The sequence below is a fragment of the Chiloscyllium punctatum genome, chromosome 11, assembly GCF_047496795.1.
Source record: "Chiloscyllium punctatum isolate Juve2018m chromosome 11, sChiPun1.3, whole genome shotgun sequence".
NCBI classification, from domain to species: domain Eukaryota; kingdom Metazoa; phylum Chordata; class Chondrichthyes; order Orectolobiformes; family Hemiscylliidae; genus Chiloscyllium; species Chiloscyllium punctatum.
This window is the reverse complement of record NC_092749.1, coordinates 2429479-2455863: the sequence shown is the minus strand read 5'-3', so window position 1 is coordinate 2455863 and position 26385 is coordinate 2429479. Positions and strand designations below refer to the sequence as shown.

The 26385-nt window shown below is 44.5% G+C and overlaps 1 protein-coding gene across 1 annotated transcript in view; it reads right to left on the bottom strand.

Annotated features, from left to right (window-relative positions):
• Positions 1-26385, bottom strand: part of ncoa1 (nuclear receptor coactivator 1) — a 102744-nt gene that overhangs the window by 32806 nt on the left and 43553 nt on the right. The window contains exons 9-10 of the mRNA XM_072580187.1: positions 8228-8375; positions 4261-5413 (exon numbers count right to left, since the gene is read on the bottom strand). Coding sequence (XP_072436288.1) covers positions 4261-5413; positions 8228-8375 — 1301 coding nt within the window. The remainder of the gene's footprint in view (positions 1-4260; positions 5414-8227; positions 8376-26385) is intronic.

The following is a 26385-nucleotide window of genomic DNA, read 5'->3' as shown; positions in this document are numbered from 1 at the left end:
CTCTGCATTGAAAGGATCATCTTCTGCCTTTTCCTCCACTTCCGGCAAGATGGTACTTCCAAACGCATCATCTCCTCACTCCAACGTCAGTTTCCTTTGGTGACATCTGGTTCACTCTGGCATCACTTCTAACACTTCCTCACCCTGTCATGGCATCTTCCCATGCAATTGCAGATGATGTAACACTTGTCCATTTACATGCTCCCTCTTCAATGTCACATCTTCCAGGTGAAGCAGCATTGTACTTGTATTTCTTTCAATCTGGTCTCCTGCATTCACCACTCAAATGCAGTCTGCTTTACATTGGCGAGATCAGATACAGACTAGGTGACCACTTTGCAGAATACATCTGCAATATCTGCAAGAACTACCCTGACTTTCCAGTTGTTTGACATTTCAATACACCACTTCATTGGAATACTGTAGCAGGCCCAATGTAGGAGTGTTAGGCGGGGACTGAAGTTTGATGCAAGCTATTGGAATAGCACCTCATTTTCCACTTACGCATTCTTGAAATTCATTTTGATGACAAAGCCCCAATCCATCCCCACCCAAATGTGTCAGGTTTATCTCTTGTTGACTTTGCTTTCAACAGGGTGAGACCATTTTTTCCCTTTTCATATCCATTGCTGAGCACCCCCCATCTTTTTCACATTCCCCACTTCTCTCCTTCTGATAACAGATTTAAAAACCAGTTCTGATGAAAGGTCACTTGATCCAAAACATTAACTTTGCTTTCCCTCCTCAAATGCTGGAAAACCTGTTGAGTTTTTCCAGCAATTTCTGATTTTTTTTTCCAGCATCCACAGTTCTTTGGTTTTCTGTTTTGACTGAAACCACAATCTTCACTTCCCATTCAGTGACAGTCATCATCTGATTTGAAATGTAAACTCTGTTTTTCTCTCTCCACAGATGGTGCCAGACCTGATAAGTTTCTCTAGCATTCTCTATTTTTGTTTCAGATTTCAAGCAGCTGCAATATTTTGTTTTCCTTTAAAATCTGTGTGTCTGGTTATCAACCTTTTGCCCATTGGAAACAGTTTCTTTTCATTATTCTAAATCCTCCATGATTTGAAACACCTCTCTCAAATATTCTTAGTTTTCACCACCTGTGGAGAATATTGCAATTTTTCCACTCCAACTGTGCAGCTGTAATCCTTCATACTGGAACTATTCTAGTAAAACCTCCTCTACGCCCTATGCAAAGCCTTTCCATCCTTCCAAAAATCTAGTGCCCAAAATAGATTATTGCAGCCAGGGCCTATCTATTGCTTTATAAAGGTTTAGCAGGTACTCTAATTCCTCCATATACAAATCCCAGGATCCATCTGCTTGATTAACTTATCCTGATATCTTGACAGATTAGTTCATTGCCGAGTCCCCCTCTTCTTGCATTCTCTTTTCAAATAATGTCATTTAACTATACTCACTCCCCTCCTCTTCTTACTGAAATGTACCTCTTATTCTTCATGGGAAAAGCTATCGACTGCACAGGGACTGCAGCGGTTCAAAAAAGCAACTCACCATCACCTTCTCCAAGGCAACTAGGGATGGGCAATAAATCATCCAGCCAGCAAGACCCACATCCCATGACTGAATTAACAAAACAGCAAGTTTCTGACATCACCCTGAAAGGTGCTGGCTACAATTTTAAGATTCTATGCTCCCAGAATTTGACTCCTTCAAAAGGAATAATTTCTTGCTGTCAATGCGATAGATTTCCTTTATCACCTTGAACAAAGCAATTCAATCAACTTTCAAAACTTAAGTTTTAGGATCACTAGTTCAGCAGTCTCTTCCCCAGAAAGTAAGAGTTAGATTTTCAACAGATATAAGACTCAAGAGTTTTGAGGGTACACGAAATTGGAATTGTGTCCTAAACCAGATTCTGCTGTGATCTTATCAAATGGAGAATAAGGGTCAAACCACTGAAGAGCCACTCTTATTCCTAATCCTAATTTTGAATTGCAGTCGCAATAAGCCTTACTCATGATTTAACACTTTTCGTCCTGGCATCACTAGCATTCAACTGGGTGAATGCATGTTGCACTTCTTCCAAGGCCAAAAGATTCCTAGATGTCACTAAACCTCATGGACAGCATAATTAATGAGACCATTGTGATAAAGGAGCTGAAGTTCAGAGGAAATGGAAGTTCGGTTTTGGCTCTTGAGAATTCTAGTTGGACGTATGAGATACTGCACTGAATTCTGGGTATTGTCCCTTTGGATGGAGAAAGTGAAAATGCAGAACTCCTTCCCCAAAGGTGATGTGGAGGCTGGGCATCAATCCAGATTTCAAAGCTTTTCGTGCACAAATATTACAAATATAAAGAAATAAGCTGAGAGATGAGGCTAAGTTGCCATGTATACTCAAACTGAATGTAGTCTTCACATAGGGTATCATCAGACTTGCGAAGAAACATAAGGTTCCCCATGGTAGGCTAATTCAGAAGGTAAGGAGGCATGGGATACAGGGAAATCTGACTGTCTGCATACAGAATTGGCTGATCCATAGAAGAGGGTGGTGGTAGATGGTAAGTATTCAGCCTGGAGTTCAGTGACCAGTGGTGTTCCATAGGGATCCATTCTGGAACCTCTGCTCTTTATGATTTTTATAAATGACTTGGGTGAGGAAGTGGAAGGATGGGTTAGTTTGCCAATGACACAAAGGTTGGAGGAGTGGTGGATAGTGTGGAGGCTGTTGTAGGTTGCAATGGGACATTAAAAGGATGCAGAAGAACTGTGTGGAAGGTCGAATTTGAATGCAGATTACAGGGTTAAAAGCAGGATTCTTGGCAATGTGGAGGAACAGAGGGTACTTGGGGTCCATGTCCATAGATTCAAAGTTGCTACCCAAGCTGACAGGGTTATTAAGAAAGCATATGGGGTACTGGCTTCATTAGCAGGGGAATTGAATTTAAGAGCTGTGAGGTTATACTGCAGCTCTATAAAGACCTGGTTCGACAACAATTGGAACATTGAGTCTAATTCTGGTTGCCTCATCATACCAAGGATGTGGAAGCTTCAGAGAAGGTGCAGAGAAGATTTACCAGGATGCTGTCTGGACTGGAGGGCATGTCTTATGAAGAAAGGTTGAGGGAGCTAAGGCTTTTCTCACTAGAGAGAAGAAGGATGAAAAGTGACTGAACAGAGGTGTACAAGATGATGAGAGGCATAGTGGATGATGAGTGGATAGCCAGAGATGTTTTCCCAGGGCAGAAATGGCTATCACAAGGGGACATAATATTAAGGTAATTGGAGGAAGGTTTAGGAGAGATGTCAGACATAGATTCTTTCCACAGAGAATGATGGATGCATGGAATACACTGCAGCAGTGGTAGTAGAGTCAGATCCATTCAGGACATCTAAGCAACTCTTGGATAGGCACATAGATGATAGTAAAATGTGGGGTGTGTAGGTTAGTTTGATCTTAGAGTAGGATAAAAGGTCAGCATAACATGAGGACTGAAGGCCTGCACTGTGCTGTACTGTTCTATGTTCTAACTCCTTTCTCTATGTCTTCCAGGCCACCTGAGATCAAGGCCAGCATTCTATTAGCCTTACCCTGGAATCAAATAGCTCACCGGGTAGTCATTTAATCATTGCTCCTATGATACCTCTTGAAGGTCCAGTCTATGTTCCTGGGTCTTGAAAAGGGTTATCATAACTTCCTTGCTTTTTGGTCTATGCTTCTGTTTATAAAGGCAAGGATACCACATGCTTTTAACAGCTTTCTCTATTTGTTTTGCCACATTCAAAAATTTGTGACCATGTACCCTCAGATCTCTGTTCCTACAGCTATTTTAAACTGCGACATTTAGTACATTCTTGATTAGTAAGGGAGAAGGCAAGAAAAAAAATCAGCCCACGATTAAATGGTGGAATAGACTCAATGGGCCAAATGGCTTAATTCTGCTCCTATATTTTGTATTTTCTCTCCTCAATCTTCCTACCAAAATGAATCATTCATACACTGCACTAAATCATAGCCATCCTGCCTGTTCATTCAACCACTATGTCTCCTGAGTACAGAACCTTACTTGTGTGCTCTGCCATTTTCCAGATAACTGCCCTCAAGTCACTGGCTCTTGCTTTAACCTCTTATGTAACCACCTCCTCTCTGTAAAACCACAAACCTCAACTCCAATTGCAGCTCTTCACATGCCCATCACTCTCACAGCAAACCTATCACCAGACCACACGTCCCAGAGTCACCCTAGTCCCACCACCAGCCCCGCTCTCCCACATCCCTCAGCTCGCCTGCTCCAGCTTGTCCTGAGGGCCTTTCTTGAGGCCAAGTGCACAATCTCCGAAACCACTGGGACGCTCCGACTTCAGTGTCACATCGTCCAGACTGAGGCCGGGAGTTGTGGGCTCATCCTTGTCCAGCAGGTAACGCAGCAACTGGTGATCCTTCACATCCTTTCTCCTGGGCCCTTCCCCCTCCTGACCACACCGAGCAACCTCCTTCCTATCTTGAGGAAGCAGCATTGCTGGGATGTCAGAGGGTGATCCCTCCTGCTGCAGAAGGCGGTGCAGGATTTTGTGGCGTTCTGTCAAGGAGCTAGTGTGTAACGTGTGGCACGGAGCACTTGTTGTGGGAAGAGAGAGGTTACCCTTGCTCCCTGTGTCTAGCTCACATGGTCTGGTTTGTTCCTGGCTGCTGGTCAACAGTTCCACCAGTTTTACATTGTTGTCCTGGAGAGTTTTGCTGTCAGTGTCAGTTGGCCTCTCACTCACACATGCAGGTGCTGAGCTGTTCCCCAAATGTTCAAAGCTCAGGTTGTCCCCACCTTTCCCTGGGAGCACAGTCTTGGAGTCCAATGCTGTCACTTTTGTCACAGCAGGCAAAGATTGATACACTGATGCACTCTGTGCACTTGAAGTGCCAGGGAAACTTACAGGCACCCTGTTGCCCTCACTCAGTATCTGGAGAGACTGAAGGGAAAGATTGGAGTTGGGATTTGGTTTAGAGTTGGAACTGGGGAAAGGGCAAGGGTAGGCATTGCAACTGGAGTTAGGGTAGGGGTGCCTACCTGTTGATGGGACATGTGCTGCACTCGGGGGAAAAGATTGCCTAGAACTGCCCAGTGCTCTGGGCGCTATAAAGCCTGGGACTGGTGGGGTAATCCCTGAACTGCTGTGTTTGGGGATCTGAGAGATTGATGAGTCCTGATTCACAGGACCAGAAGCTCCCACTTGCACTCCGGACAAGAAGCCCAGGTTCAAGGGATTGCTGGCACCATTGATGTCTAGACGGGAGCCAGGTGACAAGCTGAAATCAAGTTCAGAAATGCTGCTGATTGTGCTGTGGGAGGGAGATGCCAGCATTGGCTTGACAGTGCTGTTCTCTGCCTGTGTTAATGAAGACCCAGAGACGAGGTTTTGCTGAGAAGTGACCAGGTTCTGATTCCTAGGGAGAGAAGCACATTGTCAACAATTGCACTGCAAATGCATCTCATCTCAAACCAAACGATAAGAAAGGAGTGTTGGCAAGGGGTGAAAGAGAGAGAGATAGGAGTGCAAGTTGGGTAGAAGGCAAGAGCGTAGCAGAGAGAGAAAGAGAGAGAGCACTGCAGTGAGAACAAAGTTAGGCAGAGACTGGAGCATGCAAGAGAGGGCATAGAGTACATGAGAGAGGCAGACAGTAAGCCAAAGCAAGAGATAAAGCATGAGCAAAAGTTTGTCGAAGACAGGGTTATAAATGGAGAAAAACAGACAGAACATTGGAAAAGATTAGAGTGGTGCTGGAAAAGCACAGCAGGTCAGGAGCAGGGAAACAAAAATCGACAGTTTGGGCAAAAGCCCTTCCTCAGGAATGATGAAGACTTTTCCAGTACCACTCTAATCTTGATTCTGATCTCCAGCATCTGCAGTACCCACTTCTGCCTAGAACATTGGAAAATCCTAGTTATTAATCTTCACACTGGTAAATATACATGACCACCCTCCATTCTCAGATCTCCTTCCTGAGGTGTGCTGAGGTGTAAATATACATGACCACCCTCCATTCTCAGATCTCCTTCCTGAGGTGTGCTGAGGTGTAAATATACATGACCACCCTCCATTCTCAGATCTCCTTCCTGAGGTGTGCTGAGGTGTAAATATACATGACCACCCTCCATTCTCAGATCTCCTTCCTGAGGTGTGCTGAGGTGTAAATATACATGACCACCCTCCATTCTCAGATCTCCTTCCTGAGGTGTGCTGAGGTGTAAATATACATGACCACCCTCCATTCTCAGATCTCCTTCCTGAGGTGTGCTGAGGTGTAAATATACATGACCACCCTCCATTCTCAGATCTCCTTCCTGAGGTGTGCTGAGGTGTAAATATACATGACCACCCTCCATTCTCAGATCTCCTTCCTGAGGTGTGCTGAGGTGTAAATATACATGACCACCCTCCATTCTCAGATCTCCTTCCTGAGGTGTGCTGAGGTGTAAATATACATGACCACCCTCCATTCTCAGATCTCCTTCCTGAGGTGTGCTGAGGTGTAAATATACATGACCACCCTCCATTCTCAGATCTCCTTCCTGAGGTGTGCTGAGGTGTAAATATACATGACCACCCTCCATTCTCAGATCTCCTTCCTGAGGTGTGCTGAGGTGTAAATATACATGACCACCCTCCATTCTCAGATCTCCTTCCTGAGGTGTGCTGAGGTGTAAATATACATGACCACCCTCCATTCTCAGATCTCCTTCCTGAGGTGTGCTGAGGTGTAAATATACATGACCACCCTCCATTCTCAGATCTCCTTCCTGAGGTGTGCTGAGGTGTAAATATACATGACCACCCTCCATTCTCAGATCTCCTTCCTGAGGTGTGCTGAGGTGTAAATATACATGACCACCCTCCATTCTCAGATCTCCTTCCTGAGGTGTGCTGAGGTGTAAATATACATGACCACCCTCCATTCTCAGATCTCCTTCCTGAGGTGTGCTGAGGTGTAAATATACATGACCACCCTCCATTCTCAGATCTCCTTCCTGAGGTGTGCTGAGGTGTAAATATACATGACCACCCTCCATTCTCAGATCTCCTTCCTGAGGTGTGCTGAGGTGTAAATATACATGACCACCCTCCATTCTCAGATCTCCTTCCTGAGGTGTGCTGAGGTGTAAATATACATGACCACCCTCCATTCTCAGATCTCCTTCCTGAGGTGTGCTGAGGTGTAAATATACATGACCACCCTCCATTCTCAGATCTCCTTCCTGAGGTGTGCTGAGGTGTAAATATACATGACCACCCTCCATTCTCAGATCTCCTTCCTGAGGTGTGCTGAGGTGTAAATATACATGACCACCCTCCATTCTCAGATCTCCTTCCTGAGGTGTGCTGAGGTGTAAATATACATGACCACCCTCCATTCTCAGATCTCCTTCCTGAGGTGTGCTGACCACCTCCAGTTGTGGTCTAACCAGGACTTTGTATGGATGAAACATACCCCCCTTGTATTTCAGTCCTTGAAACAAAATTACCAGCATTCTATAAGTCTTTTTGATTCTTTGTCTGTATTTGTTCATTACATTGTAATGATCAGTGCATCCGGCCAACTCTTTCGACTTCCACTGTTTCCAATTTCTCACTGTTTAGAATGTATCCTGTTCTTTCCTGTCTGTCTAAAGTGAATGACTTCACATTTTCCTATAAGGAACCCCACTTATCTCCGTTCTGTCCATTCCCATTTATTTGTCATCTGCTTTCTATCCCATCAACAATTTTTAAAATAAATACAAGTCTATTCCCACAATCCCCTCTCTGTCACCTATCCTTCCCTCACTCTCATGTTCACTGTTTGCATGTGGGTCTGAAAGGGTTAAAGGGATTGTGCGCGGTAAGCACTGCCCACTGTGATGATGTCACAAGGACTTGGTGAGAGACTAAAACAGGATTTTATGGGAGAAGAGACCTTCGGATGGGTCTTCCCAAGTCATTACGATAATGTAAAGAGAATCTGTAAATAGTTGCAAAGATCAATTAAGTACACCTTGTTTGCTCTTCAACACTTTTCCTGTTGACCACAAGATGGCCATTCTTCCACACATTAATCCAGTTAAGTCCGTAAAGAACCTCAGACCTAGAAGATACAGATGCATCCCCCCACCTCCCGCCCCCACCACTGCCCATTCTGCTTAGCTCTGAGGTATCTCCTCAACTTGTCCTTTGCCTGAAACACAAACCTGCGCAGGAAAGGTGGCAAGTACACACTGCCCACCTGTATATGCTGTACATGCTTATGATGATGGGTGATGTGTCCACGTTGGCAGGGTAACACAGCTTACACTTGGTCTGAGCTCCCAGGACTGTACCATCACTCAGAGAGAATTGGTAAAACCCACTCACTGCTGTTCCATTTCTCAGGACTGTGGAGGAATTAAAACAAGGTATCAGAACCAGAAACATGATACAGCCAGTATAAAGACCATGTGGACTGAAATGGGAAAAGGACTGTTTTAAAAACCAAAGAATTTCTTTTTTAAATTCACTCATGTGAAATGGGTGTCATTGGTTGGCCAGCATTTCTTGCCCATCCATAGATGCCCTTGAGAGGATGGTAGTTAGCTGCCTTCTTGAATCGCTGCAGATGTTGTAGACAGCCTCACCATGTCATTAGGGAGGGAGTTCTAGGATTTTGACCCAATGACAGTGAAGAAATGACGATATATTTCTAATTTAGATGGTGAATGGCTTGGAGGGGAACTTGCAGGTGTGGAGGAAGGCATTGTTGTACTTTTTCAAAACAGATTACTCACTCAATTATAAAACAAAGGACTGTGGATGCTGGAAATCTGCAACAGAAAAATGGAAAATGCTGGAGAAACACACCAAGTATAGCACCAACTGTGGACAGAAAGCAGTATTATCACTGTCCTTTAAAACCTCAAAATTTGGGGCAGAATTAGGCCACTCTGCTCATCAAGTCTGCTCTGGCATTCAATTACAGCTGATAAAGTTCTCAATCCCATTCTCTTGCCTTCTCTCATAATCCTTGATCCCCTTATTCATCAAGAACCTATCAAACTCCATCTTAAATCTCAATGACTTAGTCTTCATAGTCTTCTGTGATAATGAGTTCTACAAATTCACAACTCTCTAGCTGAAGAAATTCCTCATCTCAGTTCCAAAAGGTCATCTCTTCACTCTGAGGCTGTGCCCTCAGGTCCTAGTCTCTCCTAATAATGGAAACATTTTCTCCACATCCACTCTATCCAGGCCTCTCAGTATTGTCAGTTTCAATCAATCAATCAGATCGCCCGTCATCATTCTAAATTCCGAGTACAGATCCAGTGACCTCAACCACTCCTCATAATGACAAGTCTTTCAGCCCCACAATCATTCTTCTAAACATCCTCCAGACCCTCTCCCACGCGAGCACATTTTTCAAGATGGTGGCAGCACGGTAGAAAGTGTTGGGACTTTTTACATGAATGCTCCAGCTCCTCCAGCTGCCCGCATTCAACTTTGCTTTTTTTTGTTTTGCTTCTTTATTTCTCTTTTGCATCAAGGTTCACCTTTTCTTCTTTTCTGCAGCTGTGGTGAAGAAAGGTGTTTGCTCAGGTCTGTTGCAGCAGCAGCAGCCTGCTGGATCCAGGTGTCCATTCCTCATGGCCATAATGGCTGCAGAAGGTTCAGCGTCGGTGGGTCTGCTACATCCCCCTTGGCAGTGGCTTCAGTGTTGGTGACTCGGTAGGTCAGGTCTGTCCCTCCTTGCTATGGCAGCGATGCAATGGCGTCGGTGTCAACTTCGGCGATGGCAGCATGTTGGCTTGGTCTGGAAATCCTCGCTTTGGCAACTTCAGGGACAGCTTTGCCAATAGTGTCCTGTAGCCACTCCATTAACCCAGGAGCCATCGAGGGAACAAAAGATGAACTTTGTCCTAACGTTGGCTCAATTATTTCTTTTTATAATTTCTGTAGTTAAATGCCACTGAATCGTTGCAACCTTTACACATCTCACTGTATGTTCATAAATGTGAGTGACAATAAATTGTCATACTATCTTTCCTTAGATACGGGGCCCAAAACTGCTCATAGTATTCTAAATGTGGTCTGAACAGAGCATTGTACAGCCTCAGCAGGACATCTCTGCTCATTTATTCACACCCTATTGAAATGAATGATAACATTGCATTTGCCTTTTTCACTGCCAAGCGACCCTGCATGTTAACCATGAGAATCCTGAAGTAGGACTCCCAAGTCCATGTGCACTACATATTTCTGAAGCTGTTCCCGGTTTAGAAAAGAGTCTATGCCTCTATTCTTCCTACCCAAGTGTATAACCTCACACGTTGACACATAGTATTCCATTAGCCATTTCTTTGCTTACTTTCCTAAGACTGTCCAAGTCATTCTGTAGCCTTCCTCAACACTACAGGCCTCTGTCTTTATGTCATCTGTAAACTTATCAACATGCTCTCAGTTTCTTCACCAAGTCATTAATGTTTAAAATGGATAGGTCTTTTCTCTGCAAGGAAAGACAGCTGAAGCCTGAACAGACCAGGATTACCTCTCTTCAGCGGGATACCTCCCTACTGCGAGTTTACCTCCCTACAGCGGGAGTACCTCCCTACAGTGGGAGTACCTCCCTACATCAGTTGCTGTAAGTTATGGCTTTGAACCCAATAACTCAGACTGCATGTGTCAAAATCACCCTTTACCTTCCAACGTGGAGAAGGAAGATTGAGGAGCAGGAGAACCTAGAATATAGAACAGTAAAGCACAGTGCAGGCCCTTCGGCCCTTGATGTTGTGCCAACCTTTTATCCTGCTCTAAGATCAAACTAACCTACATACCCTACATTTTACTATCATCCATGTGCTTATCCAAGAGTCCACTTAATGTCCCAAATGTACCTGACTCGATTACCACGCTGGCAATGCAGTCCACACACCCACCACTCTGTGTAAAGAACCTACCTCTGATAACTCTCCTAAATCTTCCTCCAATCCCCTTAAATTTATGCCCTCTTGTGATAGCCGTTGCTGCCCTGGAAACAAGTCTCTGATTATTTGCTCTATCTGTGTCTCTCATGATCTTATACATCTCTATCAAGTCACCTCTTATCCTTCTTCGCTCCAATGAGAAAGCCCTAGCTCCCTCAACCTTTCTTAAGACACACCCTCCAGTCCAGGCAGCATCCTGGTAAATCTCCTCTGCACCCTCTCTACAGCTTCCATATCGTGCCTACAATGAGGCAACCAGAAGTGAACACAATATTCCAAGTGTAGACTGACCAGGGCATTATAGAGCTACAGCATAGCCTCGTGGCTCTTAAACTCAATCCCTCTGCTAATGAAAGCCAACAAAACACACACCTTTCTAACAACCCGATCAACTTGGGTGGCAACTTTGAGGGATCTATGGACATGGACCCCAAGATCTCTCTGTTCCTCCGCACTACCACGAATCCTGCCTTTAACCCTATATTCTGCATTTAAATTTGATCTTCCAAAACTCGACCTTTACACTTTTCCAGGTTGAATTCCATCTGCCACTTCTCAGCCCAATCCTGCACCTGTCAAGTCCTGGTGCAACCTACAATAGCCCTCCACACTACCCACCACTCTACCAACCTTCCTGTCAACGGCAAACCTACTAACCTATCCTTCCGCTTCTTCATCCAAGTCATTTATAAAAATCACAAAGAGCAGAGGTCCCAGAACAGATCCCTGCAGAACACCACTCATCACCAAGCTCCAGACTGAATACTTTCCATCTACTACCACACTTTGTCTTCTATGGTCCATCCAATTCTGTATCCAGACAGTCAGATTTTCCTGTATCCCATGCCTCCTTACTTTCAGAATGAACCGACCATGGGGAACCTCGTCAAACACCTTGATAAAATTCACATACACCACATCCATCACTCTACCTTCATCAATGTGTTTTGTCACATCCTCAAAGAATTCAATAAGGCTTGCGAAACATGACCTGCCCCTCACAAAACCATGTTGACTATCTCTAATCAAACTATGCTTTTCCAAATAAGCATAAATCCTGCCTCTTAGAATCCTCTCCAATAATTTGCCCACCACAAAAGTAAGTCTGACTGGGATGTAATTCCCAGGATTATCCCTATTCCCTTTCTGGAACAAGGGAATAATCTTTGCCACCCTCCAATCATCTGGCAGTACTCCAGTGGACATTGAGGATGCAAAGATCATCACCAAAGACGCAGCAACCTCTTCCCTCGCTTCCTGTAGTAACCTTGGGTATATCCCGTCTGGCCCAGGGTTTATTTATCTACCCTTATGTTTTTCAAAATTTTCTGCATATTCTCCTTCTTAACATCAACCTGTTTGAGCATAACAGCCTGTTTCACGCTGTCCTCACAAATAACAAGGTCCCTCTCACTAGTCAATACTGAAGCAAAGAATTCATTAAGAACCTCCCCTACCTCCTCCTACTCCAGGTACAAGTTCCCTCCACTACCCCTGATTGGCCCTACCTTCACTCTGGCCATCCTCTTGTTCCTCACAAAAGTGTAGAACACCTTAGGGCTTTCCTTAATCCTACCCCCAAAGCTTTTTTATGCCCCCTTCTAGCTCTTCTCAGTCCATTCTTCAGTTCCTTCCTGGCTACTTTGTAACCCGCTAGAGCCCTATCTGATCCTTGCCTCCTCAACCTTAAGTAAGCTTCCTTCTTCCTCTTGACGAGATGTTCTACACCCAAGGTTCCTTCACCCTACCATCCCTTCCTTGCCTCAGTGGGACAAATGTCCAGCCCTATCAGCAAGTGCTCCCTAAACAGCCTCCACATTTCTGTCATTCATTTCCTTGACAATATCTGTTCCCAATTTAGGCGCCCCAGTTCCTGCCCAATAACATTGTAATTCCCCCTCCTTCAATTAAATTTCCCGTACTATCTGCTCCTATCCCTCTCCATGACTGCAGTAAAAGTCATGGAGTTGTGATCACTATCACCGAAATGTTCTCCCAATGAGAGATCTGACAGCTGGCATGGTTCGTTGCCAAGCACCATATCCAATCTGGCTTCCCCTCTAATTGGCCTATCTACAGATTGAGTCAGGAATCCTTCCTGGACACACCTGACAAAGTCTGCTCCATTCAAACTATTTGAACAAAGGAGGCTTCAAATCAATATTGATGAAGTTAAAGTCACCCATGACAACAACCCTGTTATTTCTGCACCTTTCCAAAATCTGCTTCTCTGTGTCTCTGTTGCTGTTGGGGGGCCTGTAGAAACCTCCCAATAAAGTGACTGCTCCTTTCCTGTTTCTGCCTTCCACCCACACTAACTCTGTAGACAAACCCTCCTCAACAATCTCCCTTTCTGCAGCTGGGATACTATCCCTGATTAGCAATGCCACTCCCCAAACTCTTTTACACCCCACCCCCCTGAATTCCTTTTGAAACATCTAAACCCCAGAACATCCAACAACCATTCCTGCTCCTGTGATATCCAAGCCTCTGTAATGGCTACATCATCATCGTCCCAAGTACTGATCCATGCTCTAAGTTCATCACCCTTATTCCTGATATTGCTTGCGTTACAATACACACATTTCAACCCATCACACTGACTGCACCTTTGCCCTATCAACTGTTTATCCTTCCTGACGGACCCCCCGCACGCTGAATCTGGTTGTACACTACCTACTCCATCCTCAGATCTGTAGCTTCAGTTTCCATCCCCCTGCCAATCTCATTAAACCCTCCTGAAGAGCTCTAGCAAATCTCCCATCCAGGATATTGGTACCCCTCCGGTTCAGGCGCAATCTGTCTCTCTTGTACAAGTCCCACCTTCCCCAGAAGGTATCCCAATGATTCACATGTCTATAGCCCTCCCTCCTATACCAACCCTGCAGCCAATTGTTCATCTAAACTCCCCCTCTATTCCTAGCCTCACTAGCTCATGGCACTGGTAACAATCCAGAGATTACTACTCTGTTCGTCCTGCCTTCTAGCTTCCAACCTAACTCTATATATTGTCTTTCCAGGTGTTCATCCCTTTTCCCTACCTATGTCATTGGTACCAATATGTACCATGACTTCTGGCTTCTCTCTCTTCTCCTTAAGAATCCTATAGACTCTATCAGAGACATCCCTGACCCTGGCACTTGAGAGGCAATGTACTATCCGGGACAAGTCAAAAGCAAATCTGTGAACAAGGTGCATTGAACTGAGTTGTATCTATACCACTATTTTTTGTGTCTGTATGTATGTATAGGGGGATTTAGCTTAGAGTCACAGAGTCATGGAGATGTACAGCATGGAAACAGACCCCTTGGTCCAACCCGTTCATGCCGACCAGATATCCCAACCCCATCTAGTCCCACCTGCCAGCACCTGGACCATATTCGTCCAAACCCTTGCTATTCATATACCCATCCAAATGCCTTTTAAATGTTGCAATTGTACCAGCCTCTACCACTTCCTCTAGGAGAAAGTGAGGACTGCAGATGCTGGAGATCAGAGCTGAAAATGTGTTGCTGGACCTGCTGCGCTTTTCCAGCAACACATTTTCAGCTCTACCACGTACCACCCTCTGTGTGAAAAAGTTGACTCTTTGGTCTCTTTTATATCTTTCCCCTCTCACCCTAAACCTATGCCCTCTAGTTCTGGACCCCCCCACCCCAGGGAAAAGACTTTGTCTATTTACCCTATCCATGCATCTCATGATTTTATAAACCTCTATAAGGTCACCCCTCAGCCTCTGATGCTCCAGGGAAAACAGCCCCAACCTGTTCAATCTCTCCCTAAAACTCAAATCCTCCAACCCTGGCAACATCCTTGTAAATCTTTTCTGAACCCTTTCAAGTTTCACAACATCTTTCCAATAGGAAGGAGACCAGAATTGCACGCAATATTCCAACAGTGGCCTAACCAATGTCCTGTACAGCTGCAACATGACCTCCCAACTCCTGTACTCAATACTCTGACCGATAAAAGAAAGTATACTAAAAGACTTCTTTACTATCCTATCGACTCCACTTTCAAGGAGCTATGAACCTGCACTCCAAGGTCTCTTTGTTCAGCAACACTCCCTAGGACCTTACTATTAAGTGTATAAATCCTGCTAAGATTTGCTTTCCCAAAATGCAGCACCTCGCATTTATCTGAATTAAACTCCATCTGCCACTTCTCAGCCCATTGGCCCATCTGGTCAAGATCCTGTTGTAATCTGAGGTAACCCTCTTCTCTGTCCACTACACCTCCAATTTTGGTGTCATCTGCAAACTTACTAACTGTACCTCTTATGCTCATATCCAAATCATTTATATAAATGATGAAAAGTAGAGGACCCAGCACCGATCCTTGTGGCATTCCACTGGTCACAGGCCTCCAGTCTGAAAAACAACCCTCCACCACCACCCTCTGTCTTCTACCTTTGAGCCAGTTCTGTATCCAAATGGCTAGTTCTCCCTGTATTCCATGAGATCTAACCTTGCTAATCAGTCTCCCATTGGGTACCTTGTCGAACGCCTTTCTGAAGTCCATATAGATCACATCTTCCACCCACCACAGGCCCACTGGTCTACAGTTCCCTGGCTTGTCCTTACCACCCTTCTAAAACAGTGGAACCACGTTAACCAATTTCCAGTCTTCTGGCACCTCACCTATGACTATCGATGATAGATATCTCAGCTTGGGGCCCAGCAATCACTTCTCTAGCTTCCCACAGAGTTGTAGGGTACACCTGATCAGGTCCTGGTGACTTATTGACTTTCATGCTTTTCAAGACATCTAGCACTTCCTCCTCTGTTATCTGGACATTGTGCAAGATGCCACCATCTATTTCCCTACATTCTATATCTTCCATGTCCTTTTCCACAGTAAATACTGATGCAAAATACTCATTTAGTATCTCCTCCATTTTCTGCGGTTCCACACAATCAGCTCCTTGCTGATCTTTGAGGGGCCCTATTCTCTCCCTAGTTATCCTTTAGTCCTTAATGCATTTGTAAAAACCTTTTGGATTCTCCTTAATTCTATTTGCCAAAGCTATCTCATGTCCCAGTTTTGCCCTCCTGATTTCCCTCTTAAGTATACTCCTACTGCCTTTATACTCTTCTAAGTATTCACTCGATCTATCCTTTCTGTACCTGACATATGCTTCCTTCTTTTTCTTAACCAAATCCTCAATTTCTTTAATCATCCAGCATTCCCAATACCTACCAACCTTTCCTTTCACCCTAACAGGAATATACTGCCTTTGGACTTTCTTTATCTCATTTCTGAACGCTTCCCATTTTCCAGCCGTCCCTTTACTGTGAACATCTGACCCCAATCAGCTTTTCAAAGTTCTTGCCTAATACCATCAAAATTGGCCTTTCTCCAATTTAGAACTTCAACTTATTCTTAGTCTTATTCCTCTACAAAACACTGCTCCAGATTAAATTAATACTTATGCTTATATTTTAAGTTTAATCAAGAGACATATCTCAATAAAACATAATCAAGAAAGAACCCACTTTACTCACTACTGCAGGCTCACTGTAAGGCCATGCTTAAAATATTCACTTATTCTCTTGTCTGTTTCTGTGCTGTGACCTCTCCCAAACAGGTTCCCCCAAGATTAGCTGTGAATTTCACTGTTTGTTAATTTTCCCAGACACAAACTGATTCTGGATTAGTGGTGCTGGAAGAGCACAGCAGTTCAGGCAGCATCCGAGGAGCAGTAAAATTGAAGTTTCGGGCAAAAGCCCTTCATCAGGAATGAAGCAAACTGATGTCAAGCGATACATGAATACAAACAGCAAAGGCAATAATTGCGCAGGTTCACTGCTGTATCAGTTAGCAGTGTGGGTTTCTTTCTCTCTCTCTCTATCTCTCTCTTTTCTGCACTGACCTCACCATATCCTTCCTTTGTCTGTTCCTCTCCCTTTTAAAAGTGCTGTTTTTTTTACTTTTTTTCTCTCCAAAGTTCCAAAACAATGCAACAGCATATAAAATAGTAATTGCTGCTCCCGGAATTTGAGGAAATCACCTCCAAAACCTAAAATACCTCAGAAAAGGAGCAGCTGTTACAGCCAGAAGCTTTTCCTGTCCTCCATCTTGGAATACCCAGAATCCTCAGTTAAATGTCAAAATTGTTTCCTTGTAGTTGGAATCTATTTATTTGTAATGAACAGGAATTCCTGTTGAGTACAGAAACCTGGTCCATGTTCGATCAGTTATTAATTTTAAATCTGAGACAGATACATTTTTCAGCAAGTTTTTAAGGGATATGAGCCAAAGGCAGGTATATGGAATTCAGCCACAGATTGGCCATGATCTCATTGGGTGGCAGTGCAAGCTCAAGGGGCTGAATGGTTTAAACACTCTCAACTACTCCTATGTTCTAGGCAAAAGTGAGGGCTGCAGATGCTGGAAATCAGAATTTAGAACAGAGTGGTGCTGGAAAAGCACAGCAGGTCAGGCAGCATCCGAGGAGCAGGAAAATCAACGTTTCGGGCAAAAGCCCTTCATTAGGAATAGAGGCAGGAAGCCTCCAGGGTGGAGAGATAAATGGGGGATGTGGGGCTGGGGAGAAGATAGCAAAGAGCACAATAGGTGAATGGGTGTGGGGATAGAGATGATAGGTCAGAGAGGAGGGTGTGGGAAGGTAACCGCCCCGTGGCCCAACATTTCAACTCCGCCTCCCACTTTGCCGAGGACATGGAGGCCCTGGGCCTCCTTCACTGCCGCTCCCTCACCACCAGACGCCTGGAGAAAGAACGCCTCATCTTTCGCCTCGGAACACTTCAACCCCAGGGCATCAATGTGGACTTCAACAGCTTCCTCATTTCCCCTTCCCCCACCTCATCCTAGTTTCAAACTTCCAGCTCAGCACTGTCTCCTTGACTTGTCCGGACTTGTCCGACCTGCCTATCTCCTTTTCCACCTATCCACTCCACCCTCTCCTCCTTGACCTATCACCTTCATCCCCTCCCCCACACACCCATTGTACTCTGTGCTACTCTCTCCCCACCCCCACCCTCCTCTAGCTTATCTCTCCACGCTTCAGGCTCACTGCCTTTATTCCTGATGAAGGGCTTTTGCCCGAAACATCAATTTCGTTGGATGCCTGAACTGCTGTGCTCTTCCAGCACCACTAATCCAGTATTTGGTTTTCAGCATCTGCAGTCATTGTTTTTACTTTACTCCTATGTCCTGTCAACCTGGATCTAAAACATATGTAAACTGGGGAATTTTGTGGACTTCTGTAAAATCCTGAATTTTTGTGATGAATCTGGGGGAATTGTGGGTCTTGATTTCCAACATGCTCCTATTTTCCAGTGAAGCATAACAGCGCAAAATTATTACAGGAAAGACCACAGAATGATACAATGGAGACACACCTCTCACACTGTGGACATAATCCCTTCAACCTTCTTTTAGAACTCAATTTGTTTGAAATAAAATGGTGCCAAAAACTGGTATCATGCTAAGAAGCGATAATGACCTAGTGTTATTCTCACTAAACTATTAATCTCGAGATCTCGGTAATATCCTGGGGACCTGAGCTCAAATCTCTCTATGGCAGGTGGTGGAATTTGGACAAATAATTTTTTTTAAAATTCTGAAATAATATGGAATTAAGAGTTTAACAATACCATTGTCAACTGTTGGAAAAACCCATCTGGTTCACTAAGGTCCTTTAAGGAGGAAATGGGACTCCAGACCCACAGCAATGTGGGTGATTCAAGCTGCCCTCTGGGCAATTACAGATGGACAATAAATGCTGACCTAGCCATCAATGAATTTTAAAAAATCATAACCTTTTCAGTTCACTAACTCCTTTCAGGAAAGAAAACTTACCAACATGCAGTCTAGCCTACACACATCGTAACAAAGTCATTAAAGAAAAGGTAGCTACAGTGAGAGACCACAAAGGCAATTTTTGGGCGGCGGGGGGTGGGGTGGGTGTTTCAGCTAAAGATAAATCAGTAGTTTGCAGTTAGTTTCACCGGAGAGGACACTGAATGAGGATTTGATAGAGAATTCCTTAGGATAAAAATCAAACACGAGGAGTTTACAGAATAGTTACAGCACCAAAGGAGGCCATTCGTACCCATGCATCTGTGCTGGCTCACTAAAAGGAGCCACTTCCCCACCTTCTCCCTGTGATCCTGTAGTCTTCCTTTTCAATTAATTAACCAACACTCTCTTGAATGCCTCAACTAAGCCTGCCTACATTACATTCTCAGGCAGTGTATTCCAGACCTGATTCATTCAACACGAGGAAGTTTTCTAATTCTGCACCCTCTCACTCTCCATCTTTCCACCAATAGGAACAGCTTGTTCCAAATTACTCTGTCTGGATTCTTATGGGGTTTGAACACCTCTGTAAAACCTTCTCTAAGAGTACAAGCTTCTCAAATATAGCCTTAAAACTGAAGTTCTTCATCTCTGGAATGATTCTTGAGAATTTTTTTTCCCAACAGTCCATCTTAAGCATTCACATCTTCCTAAACTATGATGCAGAGAACTGGACACACACTATCGCTGAGGTCTAACTGAAATTTCACATACTTTCTTTTAGAGACATTAATTTGTGACAAAATAAATTTTCACTTGGAAAATGGAAAACTTGGAAAAGGGGAGGTGATGGCCTAGTAGTCTTATTGCTGAACTGTTAATCCAGAGACCCTCAATGATGTTCTGGAGACCCAGGTTCAAATCCCACCATGGCAGATGGTGCAGTTTTAATTCAATAAAAATCTAGAACTACGAGTTTTAAGATGACCATGAAACCACTGTCAGTTATCAGAAAAAGCCATCTGGATTACATTGTCCTTTAGGTAAGGAGTTACCTCGTCTGGCTTATATGTGACTCCAGCACCACAGCAATGTGGTTGATTCTTAACTGCTCTCTGGGATGAGCAATAAATGCTGGCCTAGCCAGTGTTGCCCTCATCCCATTAATGAATAGAAAAAATGGCCAGTAACAATAAAGTGCCAATGTGTATCTGTTAATGGATCATGGAACCAGACATCGAGAGGATGTTTTCCCATGTGGAACAATCTAGAACGAGTGGTTATTGTTTTAGGCTAAGGAGGCAGCAGATTTAAAACAGAGATGAGGAGGAATTACTTCTTTCAAAGGGTTATGAATCTGTGGAATTCACTGCGCCAGACTGCAGCGGACACTGTCCCACCGTATAAAAAGGACAAGATAGATTTTTAATTAGTAAGGGATTGAAGAGTTATGCAGGGCAGTAAGAAAAATGCAGTTGAGGCTGATAGGAGATCAGTCACGATCATGGGACAGAATTCCTGCTCCTAGTTCTTCTATTCTGAAAGGCAAATTATGCTGAACTAACTTGACGGATTTTTTTTTGATTCACTTCTGGAACATAAGCCAGCATTTATTGACCAACCCTAGTTGCCCTTGAGAAGGTGGTAGTGAGCTGTCTTCTTGAACTGCTACAGTCCAGTCCTTAGGGAAGGAATTCCAGAACTTTGACCGAGTGACAGAAAAGGTATGGCAACATATTTCCAAGTCAGGATGGTGACTGCCTTAAATGGGACTTGCAGGTGGTGGTATTTCTAGGTACCTGCTGCCCTTGTGCTTCTGGACGGAAGTAGTTGAGGGTTTGGGAGGTGCTGTCTCAGAACAAAGAATAAAGAACATTGCAGCACAGGAACAGGCCCTTCGGCCCTCCAAGCCTGCGCTGATCCAGATCCTATATCTAAACCTGTCTCCTAGTTTCTAAGGGTCTGTAACCCTCTGCTCCCTACCCATTCATGTATCTGTCTAGATACATCTTAATTGATGCTTTCGTGCCCGTCTCTACCACCTCTGCTAGCAACATTTTCCAGGCATCCACCACCCTCTGTATAAAGAACTTTCCCTAAACTTTTCCCCGCTCACTGTGAACTCGTGATCCCTAGTAATGGAGTCCCCCACTCCGGGAAAAAGCTTCTTGCTAACCATCCTGTCTATACCTCTCCTGACTTTATAGACCTCAATCAGGTCCGCCCTCAATCTCCATCCTTCGAATGAAAATAACCCTAATCTACTCAACCTCTCTTCATAGCTAGCATCCTCCATACCAGGTAACATCCTGGTGAACCTCCTGTGCACCCTCTCAAAAGCATCCACACCCTTTTAGTAATGTGGCAACCAGAACTGTACACAGAATTCCAAATGTGGCTGAAACAAAGTCTGATACAACTGTAACATGACCTGCCAACTCTTGTACTCCACACCTGTCCGATGAAAGAAAGTATGCCATATGCCTTCTTGACCACTCTATCGAGCGACGTTGCCACCTTCAAGGAACAATGGACTTGAACACCCAGATCTCTCTGTACATCAGTTTTCCTCAGGACTCTTCCATTTATCATATAGTTCACTCTAGAATCAGATCTTTCAAAATGTATCAATTCGCATTTTCCCAGATGGAACTCCATCTGCCATTTCTCTGCCCAACTCCGAATAGTTCCAGAGATGTAGAGGAAAGGATAGCAAAAATGATTCTCGATAGGAGTGAGAGAGACAGGGTAGTTGTCATGGGGGACTTCAACTTTTCAAATATTGACTGGGAACACTATAGTGCAATAGATGGGTCAGATTTTGTTCAGTGTGTGCAGGAGGGCTTCCTGACACAGTATATAGACAGGCCAACAAGGGGCAAAGCCACATTATATGAAGTATACGAAGTATACGAAATAAGGTAGGTGAACTTGCAGCGTGGGTTGGTACCTGGGATTTCGATGTTGTGGCTATTACGGAGACATGGGTAGAACAGGGACAGAAATGGCTGTTGCAGGTTCCAGGGTTTAAATATTTTAGTAGGGTCAGAGGTGAGGGTAAAAGAGGGGGAGGTGTGGCATTGCTTGTCAAAGATAGTATTACAGCGGTGGAAAGGACGATGGATGAAGACTCGCCATCTGAGGTTAGTTTGGGCTGAGGTTAGGAATAGGAAAGGTGAGGTCACCCTGTTAGGAGTTTTCTACAGGCCTCCTAATAGTCCTACAGACGTAGAAGAAAGGATTGCGAGGATGATTCAGGAGAAGAGTGAAAATAATAAGGTGGTTGTTATGGGGGACTTTAACTTTCCTGATATTGACTGGGAAAGCTATACCTTGAGTACATTAGATGGGTCGGTGTTTGTCCAATGTGTGCAGGAGGGTTTCCTGATACAATATGTAAACAGGCCAACAAGAGGTGAGGCCATACTGGATTTGGTTCTGGGTAACGAACCAGGCCAGGTGTTAGAATTGGAGGTAGGTGAGCAGTTTGAGGACAGTGACCACAATTCGGTGACTTTTACTCTAGGGATGGAGAGGGATAAGTGTGCACTGCAGGGCAAGAGTTATAGCTGGGGGCAGGGAAATTATGATGCGGTGAGGCACGACTTAGGATGCGTGGCTTGGAAAAGTAGGCTTCAAGACAAGGGCATAATTGATATGTGGAGCTTGTTCAAGGAGCAACTATTGAGTGTCCTTGATAAGTATGTACCTGTTAGGCAGGGAGGAAAGGGTCGTGTGAGGGAGCCGTGGTTTAATAAGGAATTGGAATCCCTTGTTAAAGGGAAGAGGGCGGCCTATGTAAAGATGAGGCGTGAAGGTTCAATTGGGGCGATTGAGAGTTATAAGGTAGCCAGGAAGGATCTGAAGAGAGAACTGAGAGCAGCAAGGAGGGGACATGAAAAGTCCTTAGTTGGTAGGATTAGGGAAAACCCAAAGGCTTTCTATAGGTATGTCAGGAATAAAAGAATGACTAGGGTATGTCTAGGTCCAGTCAAGGATAGTAGTGGGAAGTTGCATGTGGAGGCTGAAGAGGTTGGAGAGACACTGAATGAATACTTTTCATCAGTATTCACTCAGGAACAGGACATTGTTGCCGATGTGAATACTGAGTCACAATTAATTAGAATGGACGGCTTTGAGGTATGTAGGGAAGAGGTGTTGGAAATTCTGGAAGGATGAAAATAGATAAGTCCCCTGGGCCTGATGGCATTTATCCTAGGATTCTCTGGGAAGCAAGGGAGGAGATTGCAGAGCCATTGGCCTTGATTTTTATGTCCTCGCTGTCTACAGGAATAGTGCCAGAAGACTGGAGGATAGCAAATGTGGTCCCCTTGTTCAAGACGGGGAGTAGGGATAACCCGAGTAACTATAGGCCGGTGAGTCTCACTTCTGTTGTGGGCAAAGTCTTAGAGATATTTGTAAGGAATAGGATTTATGAACATCTGGATAAGAATAATGTGATCAAGGATAGTCAGCATGGTTTTGTGAAGGGCAGGTCGTACCTCACAAACCTTATTGACTTCTTTGAGAAGGTGACTAAGGAGGTAGACGAGGGTAAAGCTGTAGATGTGGTGTATATGGATTTTAGTAAGGCATTTGATAAGGTTCCCCATGGTATGCTACTGCAAAAAATACAGAGGTATGGCATTGAGGGTGAGTTGGAGGTTTGGATTAGGAAATGGCTGGCTGGAAGAAGACAGAGGGTAGTAGTTGATGGTAAAGGTTCATCTTGGAGTGCAGTTACTAGCGGTGTTCCACAAGGATCTGTTTTGGGACCATTGCTGTTTGTCATTTTTATAAATGACCTGGAGGACGGGCTAGAAGGTTGGGTGAGCAAGTTTGCGGATGATATGAAAGTCGGGGGAGTTGTTGACAGTGAGGAAGGATGTGTCAGGTTACAGCTGGATATAGATAAGCTGCAGAGCTGGGCAGAAAGGTGGCAAATGGACTTCAATGTGGGTAAGTGTGAGGTGATTCACTTTGGTATGAGTAACAAAAAGATGGGGTACTGGGCTAATGGTCGGATACTTGGTAGTGTGGATGAGCAGAGGGATCTTGGTGTCCATGTACACAGATCTCTGAAAGTTGCCACCCAGGTAAATAGTGCGGTGAAGAAGGGATATGGCGTACTGGCTTTTATTGGTAGAGGAATTGAGTTCCGGAGTCCTGAGGTCATGTTGCGGTTGTATAAGACTCTGGTGCGGCCTCATCTGGAATATTGTGTGCAGTTTTGGTCGCCATACTATAGGAAGGATGTGGAGGCACTGGAACGGGTGCAGAGGCGGTTTACCAGGATGTTGCCTGGTATGGTAGGAAGATCGTATGAGGAAAGGCTGAGGCACTTGGGGCTGTTTTCATTGGAGAAAAGAAGGTTTAGGGGTGACTTGATAGAGGTGTACAAGATGATTAGGGGTTTAGATAGGGTTGACAGTGAGAACCTTTTTCCGCGTATGGAGTCAGCTATTACGAGGGGGCATAGCTTTAAATTAAGGGGTGGTCGGTATAGGACAGATGTTAGGGGTAGATTCTTTACTCAGCGAGTCGTGAGTTCATGGAATGCCCTGCCAGTAGCAGTGGTGGACTCTCCCTCTTTATGGGCATTTAAATGGGCATTGGATAGACATATGGAGGATAGTGGGCTAGTGTAGGTTAGGTGGGCCAAAGGGCCTGTACTGCACTGTATTTTTCTATGTTCTATGAGATTTGATATTGGGTAATGAGCCCAGCCAGGTGTTAGACTTGGAAGTAGGTGAGCACTTTGGTGATGGCGACCACAATTCTGTTATGTTTACTTGAGTGATAGAAAGGGATAGGTGTATACCACTGGGCAAGAGTTACAGCTGGGGGAAAGGCAATTACGATGCGATTAGGCAAGATTTAGGAAGCATAGGATGGAGAAGGAAACTGCAGGAGATGGGCACATTAGAAATGTGGAGCTTATTCAAGGAAAAGCTCCTGTGTGTCCTAGGTAAGTATGTACCTGTCAGGCAGGGAGGAAGCTGTAGAGCGTGGGAGCCGTGGTTTACGAAGGAAGTGGAATCTCTGGTCAAGAGGAAGAAGAAGGCTTATGTTAGGATGAGATGTGAAGGCTCAGTTAGGGCGCTTGAGGGTTACAAGGTAGCCAGGAAAGACCTAAAGAGAGAGGTCAGAAGAGCCAGGAGGAGACATGAGAAGTTGTTGGTGGATAGGATCAGGGTAAACCCTAAGGCTTTCTATAGGTATTTAAGGAATAAAAGAACGATAAGAGTAAGATTAGGGCCAATCAAGGATAGTAGTGGGAAGTTGTGTGTGGAGTCAGAGGAGATAGGGGAAGCATTAAATGAATAATTTTTTGACAGTATTCACTCTAGAAAACGACAATGTTGTCGAGGAGATTACTGAGATACAGGCTACTAGACTAGGTGTGGTTGAGGTTCACAAGGAAGAGGTATTAGAAACACATCGACCTAGACCCAATATACCGGCCACTGCAGTGGACAGCTCAAACTGACAACCGGGAGCGGCAGAGACAGGCCACTATAAATACCGGAGAAAACAGCACAGAAGCGCTTCACAGGAGGCTCCCAAGCACTGAGGATGTCACCTAGACAGGGGACGAAACGTTTGCAAGACAAATTCCCAGCTCGGCGAACAGAACCACAACAATGAGCACCCGAGCTACAAATCTTCTACCAAACTTTGAGGTGTTAGAAATCCTGCAGAGTGTGAAAATAGTTAAGTCCTCTGGGCCAGATGGGATTTATCCTCGGATCCTCTTGGAAGCCAGGGAGGAGATTGCCGAGCCTTTGGCATTGATCTTTAAATCATCATTGTCTACAGGAATAGTGCCAGAAGACTGGAGGATGGCAAATGTGGTTCCCCTGTTCAAGAAGGGGAGGACAGACAACCCAGGTAATTATAGACCAGTGAGCCTTACTTCAGTTGTTGGTAAAGTGTTGGAAAAGGTTATAAGAGATAGGATTTATAATCATCTAGAAAATAATAATTTGATTAGGGATAGTCAGCACGGTTTTGTGATGGGCAGGTCGTGCCTCACAAACCTTATTGAGTTCTTTGAGAAGGTGACCAAAACAGGTAGATGAGAATAAACCGGTTGATGTGGTGTACATGGATTTCAGCAAGGTGTTCGATAAGGTTCCCCACAGTAGGCTATTGTACAAAATATGGATGAATGGGATTGTGGGAGATATAGCAGTTTGGATCAGTAATTGGCTTGCTGAAAAAAGACAGAGGGTGGTGGTTGATGGGAAATGTTCATCCTGGAGTCCAGTTACTAGTGGTGTACCTCAAGGATCAGTGTTGGGTCCACTGCTGTTCGTCATTTTTATAAACGACCTGGATGAGGGCATAGAAGGGTGGGTTAGTAAATTTGCAGACGACACTAAGGTCAGTGGAGTTGTGGATAGTGACGAAGGATGTTGTAGGTTACAGAGAGACATAGATAAGCTGCAGAGTTGGACTGAGAGATGGCAAATGGAGTTTAATTCAGACAAGTGTGAGGTGATTCGGAGTAACCGAAATGCAAAGTACTGGGCTAATGGTAAGATTCTTGGTAGTGCAGATGAGCAGAGAGATCTCGGTGTCCAGGTACACAGATCCTTGAAAGTTGCCACCCAGGTTGACAGGGTTGTTAAGAAGGCATACAGTGTTTTTTTAGCTTTTATTA